Here is a 16912-nt window from a genome sequence, read left to right as displayed (position 1 = left end):
CCGGACTTGGATACCCCCCTCCATGACTGCGCTGAGATATTGGCACAGGTTCATGGAGTTCGGGAAGATTTACAGGATCACCCGCTGCCAGACGCCGAGGTTACCTGGTTCACTGACGGCAGCAGCTTTGTACATCAAGGTCAAAGGTACGTGGGGGCAGCAGTCACAACTGAAACTGAGACTCTTTGGGCAGAGCCTTTGCCAGCTGGCACCTCTGCCCAACGAGCTGAACTTGTGGCCTTAACCAAGGCAATGACTTTGGGAAAAGACAAGAAACTAAACGTGTATACCGATAGCAGATATGCTTTTGCTACGGCCCACACACATGGAGCTATATACAGAGAGAGGGGACTGTTAACTGTAGAGGGGAAAACTATCAAAAACAAAGAAGAAATGTTGGCTCTTTTAAAGGCACTCTGGCTGCCTAAACGACTAGCCATCATACATTGCCCAGGCCACCAAAAACTGGTCACACCGGTGGCCAGAGGAAATAATTTGGCTGACCAGGTGGCCTGAGAGGCAGCCTTACAGGTGGACTGTGCTTTAATGACCACCCTACCAGACCCCGGATGGTGGAGAGCAGCAGACTGTAGCATAATCCTCCCAGAAGAAATGGGAAATAAAGTCTTATCCAAGATGCACCGAGCCACTCATATGGGCACAAGAAAAATGCAAGACTTAATAAGACATGCTAGGATCACCATTAAAGACTCCAGGACAAAAATTGAGCAGATAGTTACTAGCTGTAAAGCTTGTCAATTAACTAACGCCACCAACCACGGGAAAAACCCTGGCTCCAGAACCCGCGGAACCAGGCCGGGAGCCTATTGGGAAGTAGACTTCACCGAGGTAAAGCCTAAAAAATATAGATATAAATATTTGTTAGTGTTTATAGATACCTTTTCAGGATGGACAGAGGCCTTCCCCACCAAGCATGAGACTGCGCAGATAGTAGCAAAGAAAATGTTAGAAGACATCATACCCAGGTACGGATTCCCTACCCTAATAGGATCAGACAACGGACCAGCATTCATTTCAAAGGTAATACAAGGGATAGCACAGTTTATTGGGGCTGATTGGAAACTACATTGTGCATATAAACCCCAAAGCTCAGGACAGGTAGAAAAAATGAATAAAACTCTAAAAGAGACCTTAACTAAATTGACCATAGAGACTGGCGCTAATTGGGTAGTCTTACTCCCCTACGCTCTGTTCAGGGTGCGGAACTCCCCTTACAAACTGGGATTAACCCCCTTTAAAATCATGTATGGAGTGCCCCCCCCCTATAATTCCCAACCTACAGTCTAATGTGTTAACTGAATCTGATGATCATAAACTTATTTCCCTGAGGGAACTCCAGCACACCCACCAGGAAGTTTGGCCTAGATTGAAAGCCATTTAGAGAACGGGCCCCCTCCTGAGCCGCATCACTACCGACCAGAGATTGGGTATACGTGCAGGGAACACAAGCAAGAGACCCTCCAACCACGGTGGAAGGGACCCTATATTGTGATCCTAACCACACCCACTGCTCTCAAAGTCGATAGGATTGCTACCTGGATCCATTACACCCACGCCCGACCAGCTGATCCCTTTGCGGTTCGAGAAGACTTCGTGCCGGAAGCCAACACCGCCTGGACGGTTGACCAGAGTAAGACCCATCCTTTAAAATTGACTCTGCGTCGAAAACCTGACCCCGAAAACCAGCTGAGACCAAAGGCCTGGGTGTCCCATACCAAGACTGTTGCAGCAGCTCTGGACCCACAATAATCGGAGGAACACTCATTAGCGTGCTCCTGTTCACCTCCTACGGACTCATAAGTATTGCAGGCAACCCCCACATACCCTATACTTTAACTTGGGAGGTTTCTAATTTAAAAACCCAGAAAGTCTATAATACTATCCTGCTCTCCGCTTTACTCGGGCCTCTGGCCATTCTACTTCTCACTCTCACGTTAGGCCTCTGCATCATAAACAAAATTATTAATTTTATCCAAGGCAGGTTCAATGCTGTACAATTAATGGTCTTACGAACTCAGTACCAACCGCTCGAGACATTACAAATAAAAAACTGAAGATCCAAGATTGGCTCTTTAGGCACAAGGAAAAGGGGGGAATGAAAGGAACAGCTTTGAATTCAAATGACAGCCCCACCTTAGTTTAAAGCTAGGTTCTCTTTTCTGCTTATTATGGATCTTTGATAAGAAATACAATTGCTGAGAAGTTTGTTTTGCTTGCTGTTTGCTACGAGCATTGTGAGACCTTTCCTGATTGTAACCCACTGTAGAATGGGCTGTAAAACTTCCTAAATGTAGTCTGATATGTAATGGAATGAGTGATTGTATACAAACTAACCGGCATTTCTCGCTTCTGTAAACCTGTCTGCTTAGCACATTCCTCACCTACCCCCTTCCCCCTTTCTTCCTCCCGCCACAAGTAAAAAACCTCCCCTGTGCTATTTGTCTCTGTCTATAAAAACGCTATACCAACCCTATTCGTGGCCTCTTGTGTCACCGGCGACGAGTGCGCAGAGGACCAGGTTCGAACCTGCAATAAACGACCCTTGCCGCTTGGCTTTGACTTACGACTCTGGTGGTCTTTTGTGGGAGGTTTTGGAACTTCAGGCATTACACCTGCCTATACTATTAAACACAACAAACTGTTTCTCCCTTCAGTGCTTTTATAATGTTTTCTCTGCCAATTAAAATACTCTTGCCCCTCCTTCAACTTTATTACTCATTCTTTAACATTTCACTAAGGTACTACCTCTTCCAGAATGCCTTCCATGACATCCCTCTTCCACAGTGTAAGTATCCCTCTTGTGCATTCCCATAAAGCTCTGTACAGAGCTATCACTGGATATTCCACATTGTATTTTGAAGATAAATTTGTATCTCTGACTTTCTCAATAGACTGTGTGCTTTATAAGTGTACAGACAATGTTTTAATTACCTTTATATCTCCAGAACTGAGTACAAAACCAATTATCATTTGTTGAATGTATCACCTTTCACCATTAGCTGGCTCATATAACTGAAAATCTGCATATGATTTGTCCAAAAATCTAATAACTTTTCTATTGTAAGTATCATAGTCTAATTATGCAATTTCAAAAAGTAACCACAGACAAAAAATCCTTCCATAACAACTCCAGTTAAATGAAATTTCAAAGTATACAATTTTTTGTATAGCCAAACATCTTTTATTTTTCACAACTGGAATACTAGACACAACCTAACTAGCTCCAGAACACTTCTAGATTTTTTCTGTTTATTTAACTAAACAGTTTTAAAAGGAACATCTGCAACAACAAAAAAATACTAATCTATCAATCAAAGTTGGCTTCACCATTTCTTGTCTTTTCCTTATATTTATTCAAGTTCTCTGTCTTTAATTCTTCTTCCTCTTTATATTGGGTATATTCAGTATCTTTTTCTGGGTTTGGAGGTGATTTCCCCTTTGGCACCAAGAAACATTCAGCATTCCAAACCTGCTCAGCAGTCATTGAACTTCTACAATAGATCAAGCTATAGAGGAGGGATTTGACATTATCATCCTGCAAGGAAAAAGACAGGTTACAAAACAAAAGTAAAACCAAAACAAAAAGACAAACCTCTATAAGGAAGGAGGATCCAATTCAAAAATACTTTTAATCAATAACACAAAGCTAAAATCAATTTTTCCTATTTAGATTTTTTACGATTTCTACAAAATTCAATTAATTTTTATTGGAAAGGAATTATTACTCCTATAATAAAACAATGGCATTGAATTACAAGGAAAAACTGTAATAGGAAAGAGAATCACAGCTGAAATATCTCAAAAACAAGTGAGATTCCAAAAAAGAGTATTTTAAGACTATTCCTTTTCCCTTTTTTTAGGGCACTGGTCAGAGTTTGACACTATGAAATTATTACACTGAAGCTCCGTCTGGAAGGGTAATCTCCTTTACTGATCAACTGTCTCTGGTTTCAGTTTTGAGGTTATCACCTCTAGGAACTCTTCACCACTACCATTGTCATCATTCTCTTTTTTTTTTTCAATTTTTATATCATCATCATCATGGGAGCCAGAATTTATTAGGTATCACTATTTCAAAGTTATTTGTATTATCAATTTAAACAACACTATAAAACTGCTCTTCCATTATTTCCACCTGACGAAGCATCTGGGATGTCTTTTTTTCCTCTCTATGATGACTCCTAACAGAACATATTTCACACTGAATAAAAATCACCTATTTATTGCTACTGTCCTCATTAGACTCTAAGATCCTCAAGATCAGAAATTTTAGTATATCACTTCATCCCCAACACATCCCCTAGCACAGTGGTAGGGATATAGCAGATATTCAGTAAACACCTGCTAAATTTATGATTGACAATGCCCACATTGCACTCTACAGAATGTTTTTTAAAATATTTAAAGACAGAATCTTCAACAGATATAAACAACTAAAAATTACAAAATCTAAATGAGAAAAAATTAGCACATGCTTGTGAAAACCACAAAAGTAGATTTAAAACAAGTAGAAAATCATATCAGGATTTTGGAAAAAGACTCTCATCACAAATGTGTCAATTTTCCCTAAGTTAATTTATAAACCTTATATGATTCTAAAAAAATAAAATCATTTTTTTGGAACTAGATTTAGTTAACTGTAAAGATCTTTTAGAAAAGCAATAAGCAAAAAGTGACATGAAAGCTCTAATAAAAAAATAGCAATGAGGAAGAAATTAGCCCTCCCAAGTATTAAAAGGTAAAAATCTGTTAATTAAAAGAATATAACACTGAAATATGAAAAAAAAAAACCAATGAAACAAATTAGAAAAACTAAAAATAAACTCCAGCACAAATGAAATTTTAGTATGCAAAACAATGGCATTTGAAGGGAGGATATAACTTTTTAATAAAAGGCACTGGGACAAAGGGATACCCCATGGAAAAAGATAAGATCAGATCTATTCCTCACACCAAAGGATAATTCCAAATGTATCAAAACTCTAAATGTAAAAAATAAAATTATATAAGTACTAGGAAAAAATTACTCAACTCCCAAAAGTAATGACAAACAAAAAATTCTTCCTTAAGCTTTTCCCTCTCATAGATTACTAAATTTCACTAAATCTTAAAACACAATTAAAGAACAAATACAAAAACCATCTCTCTAAAACTCAAACTTAGGGGCACCTGAGTAGCTCAGTCAATTAAGCATCCAACTTCAGCTCAGGTCCTGATCTCATGGTTTGGTTCACGAGTTTGAGCCCGGCATCCGTCTCTCTGCTATAAGCACAGAGCCCTCTTCAGATCCTCTGTCCCCCCCTCTCTTTGCCCTTCCTCTGTTGGTTCTCTCTCTCCCTCTCAAAAATAAATAAAATAAAATTAAATTAAATTAAAATAAATAAATAAATAAATGTTTTAAAAAATCAAAACCAAAATTAACTATGTATCTGATGATATAATCATATAGAAAATAATTCAAGTAACTTTAAGACATGTATTTTGACTTTACGATCTTAGTGGGATAAAATTCTAATGAGATTTATCCTAAGAACAAATAGAAAAACCTACCAAGAAATGTTAAAAACTATATCCAAGAACCTTAAGTATCTCTAATAATATCATTGTTATTACTAAACTATTACATTTGTTGTAGAATAAAGCTATTATGTAACTGCTAATATCATAAATATTAAGATAATTAGTGTAAAAGGAAGAGGAGATTTAAATTTAAGTAAAATGTCTATAATCTTGAATTTGACTTGGAAAAACTTATACAATGTATTCATTTTTACTTTTCTTTTTTTAAAAAAAAATTTTTTTTGATGTTTATTTACTGGTGGGGAGGACAGAAGTGGATGAGACAGAGGATCCAAAGCAGGCTCTGGGCTGTCAGAGCCCAATGTGGGGCTCGAACTCACAAACTGTGAGATCATGACCTGAAGCCAAAGTCAGACACTCAACCGAGTCAGGCGCCCCTCATTTTTATTTTTCTAAAAAAAAATATGCACTGCCTTTTGAAAAGATCCAATAACAATGAGCAACCTTTAAACCCATATCTTTGTCTCCAAATTTCCAACTAAAAGGATTCAGGATTCCTTGGAAAACTGACCAATCCAGTTATTGGATAAGGATTGTAGGAGATAATTAGGTACATAGTATCATGCAAAAATCAATTTATAAAAGACAGATCTGTGACAAAAGTCACAGGATGCATCTTAAATAACATTCTCCAAAAAATGGGACAACGTGAGCAAAAAATTGACTTAAAATTAAATGAGACACATGAAACTATGTTTAAATCTATTATGATTTTAAAATATTTAAAACAAAATTTTGAAATCTGACTGATGTCTTCTGGAGGCTACAAAGACACCAACTCACTATTGTTAAAATTGCTTTCCCTGAAATTACTGAATGAAGTAAAATTTAGGGTAACCCAATATCTGGTGAGACAAAGTTTATTTTTACAGAAGGATTCCAATTAATAAACACAGATGCAGTAACAGAACTGAAAAATCACCATTCTTCAATAAAACAAAATATCTATACTACAATCATCAATTAATGCTAAAACTATTAGGCAGTAAATGGAAAAATTAATTAATGCATGGATTAGGCTGAACCCATTGATCACTCTTACTGTGACACCTGACACCTTATGACACCCCTCACATGATACAACAGATGTGGAAAGCACCACCTATAATACATACTTGGTGTAAAAACTGAATCTGAGGGGCGCCTGGGTGGCTCAATCAATTAAGCGTCCAAGTTCAGCTCAGGTCATGATCTCACAGTCCCCCCTGTGTCGGGCCCTGTGCTGACAGCTCGGAGCCTGGAGCCTGCTACGGATTCTGTCTCCCTCTCTCTCTGCCCCTCCCCCACTCATGCTCTGTCTCCCTCACTCTCAACAAATGAATAAATGTTAAAAAAAATTTTTAAAAACTGAATCTGAATTAATTATGTCTCCATATCTACAAGTTTTTTTTTTAACTGGAGAAAGGGGAAATATGAAGTAATACCATAAAGATGTAATCAATCAATTCCAAAATGTGAAATTAAAGTTTCTTCACCAAATAAATGGCATGTAGAAAAGGATGTGGGTGTGAGGAAACTTTACAGATCACAGGAAATTTAATAGATATATTAACCAAATACAATTTGATCTTGCTGAGATCTTGATCAGAAAAAATACATATATATAAATATATTTGAGAAAATTAAGAAACTAAAACATGACCTTGAAGAATTATTTCTGGGTGGGGGGAACCTGGGTGTCTCAGTCGGTTGAGTGTCCAACTTCAGGTCAGGTCCGTGATCTCATGGTTCATGGGTTTGAGTCCCATATCAGGCTCTGTGCTAATGACTCAGAGCATGGAGCCTGTTTCAGATTCTGTGTCTCCCTCTCTCTCTGTCCCTCTCCTACTAGCACTCTGACTCTGTCTCTCAAAAATAAATAAACATTAAAAGAAATTTTTCTAATAAAAAAAATAAAAAAAACATTGCTGGGAAGGTAAGCTGGTACAGCCACTGTGGAAGACAGTATGGAGGTTCCAAAAAAAATTTTAAATAGAACTACCATATGATCCAGAAATTCCACTTCTGGGTATTTATTTGAAGAAAACAAAAACACTAACCCAAAAAGATATACACTGCAGTATTATTTTATAATAGCCCAGAACTATAATAGCCCAAAACTAAAAACACTAACCCAAAAAGATGTTCACTGCAGTATTATTTTATAATAGCCAAGATATAGAAACAACCTAAGTGTACATCAACAGATGAAGAAAATGTGGTGTAAATTATGGAAGCAGCCCAAGTGTCTACCCATAGATCAAAAGATATAGAAAATGTGGGTACATACACAGACACAGACACACACACACACACACACACACACACACACACACACAATAACAATACAAGTATTATTCAGCCATAAAAAAGAATGAAATCCTGCCATTTGCAACAACATGGTTGGACCTAGAGAGTATAATGCTAAGTGAAATAAGAAATGCTCAGTCAGAGAAAGACAAATACCATATGATTTCACCCATGTGTGGAATTTAAGAAACAAAACAAACGAGCAGAAGAAAAAGAGAGACAAAACAAGAAACGGCCTCTTAACTGTTATTGTGTAACTGACAGAGGTATTACAGGATAATTAATTCACTAGTTACCATGTAACTGCATAGTGTTGGCACAAGGATCAATAAACAAGCCAAAGAACAGAATAGAGCCCAGGATTCATGAGTACATGGAAATTTGGCACAGAACAGAGTGGCATCATTCATCAGTGGGGACAGAATGACACTTGAATAAATGGTGCTGGGTCAATTATCTATCCACATATAAAAAGATACAATTAGAACCTTACTGAATATATACAAAAATGGATTCCAGAGAGATTAAAAATACAGAGGGGAAACAGAGGAAAAAGTGAGTCCAAAAAATGGCAGATGAAGAACATTTACCACAATAGAAAAGATTCATTCATTCAAAAAATATTTAATAAGGTTTTACTATATCTCAAACCCTGCTATGGACACTAGGGATACAACGATGCACAACACAAAGTCCCTGCCCTTACTGAGCTACAGATTAAATATAATTTTTTAAAAACTTAATGAAACAATAATCTATTTTTATTTTTTTAATGCTTATTTATCTTGAGAGAAAGTGAGCGAGTACAAACAGGAAAAGGGCAAAGAGACAGGGATAGAGAGACTCCCAAGCAGACTCTGTGCCATCAGCACAGAGCCCAACGTGGGTCTCGAACTCACAAACTGTGAGCCAAAATCAAGAGTCAGATGCTCAACTGACTGAACCACTGAGGCACCCCACAATAATCTATTTTTAAAAGGATAGATACATACATAGACTTTTCTGGGAAGATTCACAATAACAATGGTGCTTCTGGATGGCTGAGGTACATAATGATAGAGATGTGCTTCTTTTCGTAACTTTTGAATATTTTATCATACATACGATATATTAAGGAACTACCTTGAAATCAACATAAGAGCTGTACAACAGAGAATGAACTGCTCTGAACTTAAGCAGAGGCTGAAGGCCATCTGTTGGATCTATTACTGAAGAAATTCTTCTGAGGGCTAGAAACTAGTGAATTAATTATCCTCTAATACCTCTGTCAGTTACATAATTCCATGATTTCTCTCCACTTGTGATATCGCCCCTGTAAGGTCTAGACTACAGTTCCCTCATTTGTTTGATAACTACGTGTGATTGCAAAACATAAATAAAGACAGCCCCATTCCCAGCACTAACAGCTGCCTCAGATCACGCAAGCAAATACTACACAAGCCAAGTATTCTTCTAATTTGATTTCCACAAGTAGCTACCCACATTAAATAAAGACTTCTATTTACTCACCTTCTTTATGTATACACCTAGCAGAGTGCCTAGCACACAGCTAATGGATTACAACCTGCGGTAGGCAAACTTCTAAGATGTTCCCCAATGATTTCTCCTTCCTGGTATTCATGTCCTTATACAATCCCTTCCCGCTGAGTGTAGGATTGACATAGTGAGTTGGTTATGAAAAACTGTGACTTCAGTCTAGCTAACAGACTCTGTCTACTACTTTCTCTGCTCATACACTTTGATGAAACAAGCTGCCATGAAGGAAATATGGCAAAAATTGAGGGCAACTGCTGGTCAACTAGAGGGGAACTGAAGTCTATCAACAATCATGTGAGCTTAAAAGTAGATCTTCCTTGGGGCGCCTGGGTGGCTCAGTCGGTTAAGCGGCCGACTTCGGCTCAGGTCATGATCTCGCGGTCTGTGAGTTCAAGCCCCGCATCGGGCTCTGTGCTGACAGCTCAGAGCCTGGAGCCTGTTTCAGATTCTGTGTCTCCCTCTCTCTGACCCTCCCCCGTTCATGCTCTGTCTCTCTCTGTGTCAAAAATAAATAAACATTAAAAAATTAAAAAAAAAAAAAAGTAGATCTTCCTCAGCTGAGCATTAAGATGACTACTACAGGGGTGCCTGGGTGGCTCAGTCGGTTAAGCGACCGACTTCGGCTCAGGTCATGATCTTGCAGTCCATGAGTTCGAGCCCTGCGTCAGGCTCTGTGCTGACAGCTCAGAGCCTGGAGCCTGTTTCAGATTCTGTGTCTCCCTCTCTCTGACCCTCCCCTGTTCATGCTCTGTCTCTCCCGGTCTCAAAAATAAAACGTTAAAAAAAAATTTTTTTTAAAAGATGACTACTACAGCCTAGAAGATAACTCAATTGCAGCCTGTGAAAGACCCTGAAGCAGAGAACCCAAAGAAGCCATGCTCAGATTCCTGACTCACAAACAATAGGACAGTAAATGTGTGTTAAATCACTAAATTTCAGGATAACTTGTTGCAGTGTAATTTTTATATTAAGCCTAAAAGAGGAGTTTCAAGTGTTCACTTTGGGGGAAGCTGTAACCTCTAACGTAGCAGTACTGGTATTTTTCTAATGGCAAGAAATTTGTATCATAGGTTTTTTAAAAGTGTAAGACATTATCAACTTTGTTATCCCATTTCTATACTATAGCCAGTAAGTGTAATAAAATATCTCATAGTCTCCCAAAAATTGTCTCCAATGTTTTTTACTACTATCCAAGAAGTGTGGAAAGCTCCTTAGTAATCATTTCTAATGATTGTTTTTTAAATGCTAACTTCATGGGATATTAGATGTTACAAAATACAGTATTTCTGTGGCCAAATAAGTTAAAGGACTACAGAGTTAAATAAAACTGTATGCGTTCCTTCACTGCAGTCCACACAATCAAAATGGCATGAGATCATGTTATCTGGAAGGAAGAAATAAAACTGTTTTTGTTCATAGACAGATAACAACTGTCTGTATTAGAAAATCTGAAAGCACCAGAAAAAGACTCCTAGAACTAGTGACTATAGAAATGTTGTCACATATAAAGTTAACATACAAAGGTCACTTTCCTATATACAGCAATGAATAAGTGGAATTTGAATTTAAAAACACAATGCACACGAAAAAAAATATTTACATATAAATCTAACAAAAAAAGGTATAAGATCTATATGAGGAAAAGTGCAAAACTCTGATGAAAGAAATTAAAGAACTAAATAAATGGAGAGATATTCCATGTTCATGGATAAGAAGACTCAATACTGTCAAGGTATCAATTCTCTCCAACTTGATCTATAGATTCAATGCAATCTCAATCAAATTCCCAGAAAGTTATTTTGTGGATATGAACAAACTGATTCTGAAGCTTACATGAAGAGGCAATAAGACCCAGAATAGCTAACACAATATTGAAGAACAAAGTTAAAGGACTGACATTACCAACTTCAAGACTTACTATAAAGCTACACTAATCAAGAAGACTTTGTGGTATCAGCTAAAGAATAAACAAATAGATCAATGAATCAAAACAGACCTGTTAATTATAGTCAACTAATTTCTGACAAAATAGAAAAGGCAATACAATGAAGATAGTCTTTTCAACAAATGGCACTGAAACTAGATATCCATATGAATCAAGACACAGACCCTACACTCTTCACAAAAAATTAACCCAAAACGGATCACAGATTTAAATGTGAAAGGCAAAACTAAAAACTCTGATACATAACATAGGAGAAAACCTTGATGAAGTTGGGTTTGGCGATGACTTCTAGATACAAGGCCAAATGCCATGAAAGAAGAAACTGATAAACTGGATTTCATTAAAATTAAAATTAAAAATTTCTGCTCTGCAAAAGACACTGTCAAGAAAATTAGAAGACAAGCCACAAATTATGAGACAATATTTGCAAAAGACATTTCTGATAAAGGACTGTGTTTTAAAATATACAAAGATTTCTTAAAAGTCAACAATAAGAAAACAACATGACTTAAGATGGGCCAAAAACCTTGCCAGACACCTCACCAAAGAAGATATATACAGATGGCAAATCAGCATATGAAAAAAATGTTCCAGATCATGTCTCAGAAAAATGTAAAATAAAAACAAGATACCACTATATATCTAGAATACTAACAATACCAAATGCTAGCTAGCAAGGATGTGGAGCAATAGGAATGGTAACGCAAAATGGTACAGCCACCTTAGAAGACAGTTTGGCACTAACAAAACTAAACATTCTTACCATACAATCCAGCAACTGTGCTCCTTGGTACTGACCCAAGGGAATGAAAATTTATGTCCACACAAAACCTGCACATGGATATTTATTCATAACTGTTAAAACCTACACAAAACCCAAATGATCTTCAGTAGGTAAATAGGTAAATAAACCGTGGTACATTCAGAAAATGGAGTATCATTCAGCACTAACATGAAATGAGCTATTAAGCCATGAAAAGACCTGGAAGAACCTTAAATGCATATTACTAAGTGGGAAAAAGCCAGTCTGGAAAGGCTACATACTGTATGATTCCAACTACATGACATTTTATTTTTTTTTTTTTTCAACGTTTTTTATTTATTTTTGGGACAGAGAGAGACAGAGCATGAACGGGGGAGGGGCAGAGAGAGAGGGAGACACAGAATCGGAAACAGGCTCCAGGCTCCGAGCCATCAGCCCAGAGCCTGACGCGGGGCTCGAACTCACGGACCGCGAGATCGTGACCTGGCTGAAGTCGGACGCTTAACGGACTGCGCCACCCAGGCGCCCCAGTACATGACATTTTAAAAAAAGCAAAACCCTGGAGATAGTAAAAAGATTGATGGTACCAGGGGTTTAGAGCAGGCAAAACACAGGGGATTTTTAGGGCAGTGTAAATACTTTGTAGGATACTATAATGGTGAATACATGTCATTATACACTTGTCCAAACCCATAGGGATACACAATGCCAGAGGGAACCCTAATGTAAACTACAGACGTTAGGTGATAATGGTTTGTCAATGCAGGTTATCAACTATAACAAATGGACCACTCTGGTGGGGGATGCTAATGGACTATGTATATGTGAGAGGAGGGGGTATATGGGAAATCTGTGTACCTTCCTCTCAATTTTGCTGTGAACCTAAAACTTCTCTTTAATAAAATAAAGTCATAAAAATAGTTGTAAAATATTTTAAATAAGTATTTTTTTAATGACATGAGAAGGGCACCTGGGTGGCTCAGTCAGTTGAGCGTCCAACTCGATTTTTTCAGCTCAGGTCATGATCTCACAGCTCATGAATTTGAGCCCCATATCAGGCTCTGTGCTGAGAGCATGGAGATTGCTTAGGATCCTCTTTCTCCCTCCTCTTTCTGCCCCTCCCCTGCTTGTCCTCACTCTGTTCTCTCTCTCAAAATAAATAAACTGTAAATTTTTTAAAAATGGCATAAGAACTTTTAGAGTTTGATTATCATACCTCCATAAACTCATTTACTGTCATATTTATAACCTATTAATATCTAGTCATAATGGACTATTCCCTTTCAAAAGAATTTAATATTTTAATGTCTTAGTGCAGGTTATTATCTTTACCTAGGCTACCATCATCTCATTCTACCTCTTGTAAACTCCTAATTCAATGTTGAAGATTCTCCTCAAATTACTTGGGTGGCATTTTCTACCTACCCCTTCCCTCTCCCTTTCTCTGCAGAATTAAAAATTATCTTTCTCCAAAGTACTTTCTTAGTACCCTCCTTAGGGATCTTGGTTGTTCACTTGTTCACATTTCTAAATTATCCATTTATTCAATGCTGCAATCCTGGTAATCTAGGATCTAGCTCAATTGCCAGGGTAAAATAGATACTCAAAATACGTTGGCTGAATACAGCATAAATGGCAAAGCAATATGAATGATAAACATACGACAAAGAAAAGATAAAGTTAGATACTTATAAAAAGTAGTAAAACATTAATTTTAATATAATATGATCTTGAAAAATACCATAAAGACTATTTTTAATTATTACTTATATTATTTATATAATTTGTGTGGAAAATGGACAATCTAGCAGTATTTTCTAGCAATAATTCTCTGGCAGTAGTGTAAACAAGGCATTTGAATTTTTTCAGTATTTCTTTATTGTGAATGCTGTTTTGCATTCTTACAAAAAAGTAGAGGGCATTTTCAAATATTTACATTTTACATTACTGCTACACCTACAGCATATGTTTCCAACCAGTAAATGACAAAAAGACCACATACCAAATGAAACTGATCCACTTTTGGGATTCCATCTTCATTTGTCTCAAATTTCTGATTTTGAACAGAAAGCTGTTAAAGAAAATGAGAACAAATAAATTCCCAATGTAACAAAACATTAATCCTTACAACCCAGTCAAATCTGGAACTCTTCAGATTCTGCAGAAAAAAGAAGGGCTCACTCAAAGGACACACATTATCTTTTAAAGAATAAAAACACTTTCATGTTAATAACTACTTGTTCACAGATAACAGTTCCTGGGGCTCCTCAAGTATCAATCAGATTTGATGAATAAACTACATGCAATTTCAATACTTCATCACCTTTTGAGTAAATATATTAAAACTCAGCAGTTTATATCATGTTGGTTGTATACATTAAGTACAAATAAATTAAGCATGTTTCTTTCCTCCCTAATACTTAACCTATATAATTCAAGAAACACGTGTTAAACTTTTAAAACTCTTACATATGGAGAATTTCTTTCATACACAAAGTATTCCAAATCCTATTTATTTCACCCAGCACCAACAACCATCAACCAATGATCACTTTTACCCTATGCACAAACCCATATATATTGTTTTTGAGGTAAATCCTATATGTCTCATAATTTCATCTGTAAATATTTTAGTACATATTTCTAAAAGATAAAGTCTTTTACTGTGACACAATATTATCACATTAAAAATCAGTAAATTTTTTTTAGTAATTCTTTAATACAGGCATACCTCAGAGATATTATGGGTGTGGATCTAGACCACTGCAATAAAACAAATATCACAATAAAGCAAGTCAAATGAATCTTTTGCTTTCCCAGTGCACATAAAAGTTACATTTATATCATACTGTAGTTTATTAAGTGTACAATAGCATTATGCCTAAAAGAAAAACCATATATATATATATATATATATATATATATATATATATATATATATATATAAATTAAAAAATATCTACTGTTAGAAAATGCTAACCACCATCTAAGCTTCAGTGAGTCATAATCACTGATCACAGATCACCATAATGAATTTAATAATAATCAAAAAAGCCTGAAATATTATGAAAGTTACCAAAATGTGACACAGACACTACGTAGACAAATGCTGTTGGAAAAACGGCACCAACAAATGCTTGACACAGGGTTGCCACAAACTTTCAATTTGTAAAAAATGAAGCATCTGCAAAATGCAATAAAGTGAAGCACAATGAAACTAGATATGCCTGTATAAAATATCATTTTCAATTTTTTTAAGATTTTATTTTTGAGTAATCTCTATACCCAACATGGGGCTCAAACTTAACCCCAATCAAGAGTTACATGTTCTACCCAATGAGCCAGCCAGGCACCCCTAGTTTTCAAATTTTTAATCATCTCATAAATATCGTAAGTTACTTTACTTATATAAAGTTTATTTAAATCCATACCCAAATAAGTTCCACACACTGTAATTTAAAAATGAGCAAAAAGACAGGGTGCCTGGGTGGCTCAGTCAGTTAAGCATCCAACTTTGGCTCACGTCATGATTTCACAGTTCACAGTTTGAGCCCCACACTGGGCTCTCTGCTGTAAGCATGGATCCTTTGTCCTCCTCTCTCTCTGCCCCTCCTCTGCTTGTTCTCTCTCTCTCTCTCTCTCTCTCTCTCTCTCTCTCTCTCTCTCTCCCTTCCTCCCTCCCTCCCTCCCTCCCTCCTCTCTCTCTCAAAAATAAATAAACATTTTTTTTTAATGAGCAAAAGGACTTCTGGTTTATTCCTGCTTCTCACCATTAAGTAAAACTATGTTTCAAATAACATAACAACCAAAGGCGATCTCCAAAAGGTCAAAAGAGGAAAATAAACTGATTAGAGACCCTGGGACGGGAGGAGTGAGAGTGACAGGGTGTCTTAAGGCCCCCACATAAAAAAAACAAAAACAAAAAAAATGTGACTCAAATAGGATAAACTCAAATTAATGAAACTTCTGAAAACTAAAAACAAAACAAAATAATCTTGAAAGCAACCGAAGAAAAACATTACCTACTGAGAAATATCAATTTGAATAACAGAGCATTTCTTATGTGAAACCATGGAAACCAGAAGGAAGTGGCACATCTTTCACCCGATAAAAGAACTTTCAACCACAAATTCTACATCCAGCAAAACTATCCATCAGGAAAAAAGGTGAAATCAAAATGCTCTCCGATGAAGGGAAACTAAAAGAATATGTCACCAGAAGACATACTCTTAAAGACTGGCTAAAGGAAGTACTTCAACCAAAAAGGAAATAAATTTTGAAAAAAGTACGGGGTGCAGCACCTGGGTGGCTCAGTTGGTTGAGCATCCAACTCTTGGTTTTGGCTCAGGTCATGATCTCACAGTTCATGGAACTGAGTCCTGCAACACGCTCTGCGATGCACAGCCTGCTTGGGATTCATTCATTCTCTCTCTCTCTCTCTCTCTCAATAAATTAAATAAACATTTAAAAGAAAAATGAATATTGGAGCATCAGGAAGGAGTAACAATGGAAAGAACAGAAATATAAGGGAATACCAAAGACTATCCCTCTCACCATAAGTTTCCTAAATCATATACAATGACTGATTGTATTACACTATCTCACATTCAAGACAATGCTGGTTAAAAGTAGGAGGGCAAGGAACCTAAACAAAAGGCTTCTACACTTCACTCAAAGTGTTGAAACACTGATACCAGTAGAATGTAGTAAGACACATACATATAATATCCATACTAACAACTAAGAAAACTACAGAAGGCAATACACTCAAAAACACC

At 36.7% G+C, this 16912-nt stretch overlaps 1 protein-coding gene across 2 annotated transcripts in view; it reads right to left on the bottom strand.

Annotated features, from left to right (window-relative positions):
- Positions 1-3185: 3185 nt before the first annotated feature.
- STK31 (serine/threonine kinase 31) overlaps positions 3186-16912 on the bottom strand; it is a 75912-nt gene continuing 62185 nt past the window's right edge. For both annotated transcript variants that reach the window (XM_019443610.2, XM_019443611.2), the window contains exons 23-24: positions 14137-14205; positions 3186-3556 (exon numbers count right to left, since the gene is read on the bottom strand). In XM_019443610.2, the coding sequence (XP_019299155.2) occupies positions 3329-3556; positions 14137-14205 (297 nt within the window). In that variant the 3' untranslated portion in view covers positions 3186-3328. The remainder of the gene's footprint in view (positions 3557-14136; positions 14206-16912) is intronic.

This window comes from Panthera pardus, unplaced genomic scaffold (assembly GCF_024362965.1).
Source record: "Panthera pardus isolate Hobbes unplaced genomic scaffold, ASM2436296v1 HiC_scaffold_8, whole genome shotgun sequence".
Classification (NCBI taxonomy): Eukaryota; Metazoa; Chordata; class Mammalia; order Carnivora; family Felidae; genus Panthera; species Panthera pardus.
The sequence above is the reverse complement of the archived record's forward strand: the minus strand, read 5'-3'. Positions and strand labels throughout refer to the sequence as shown.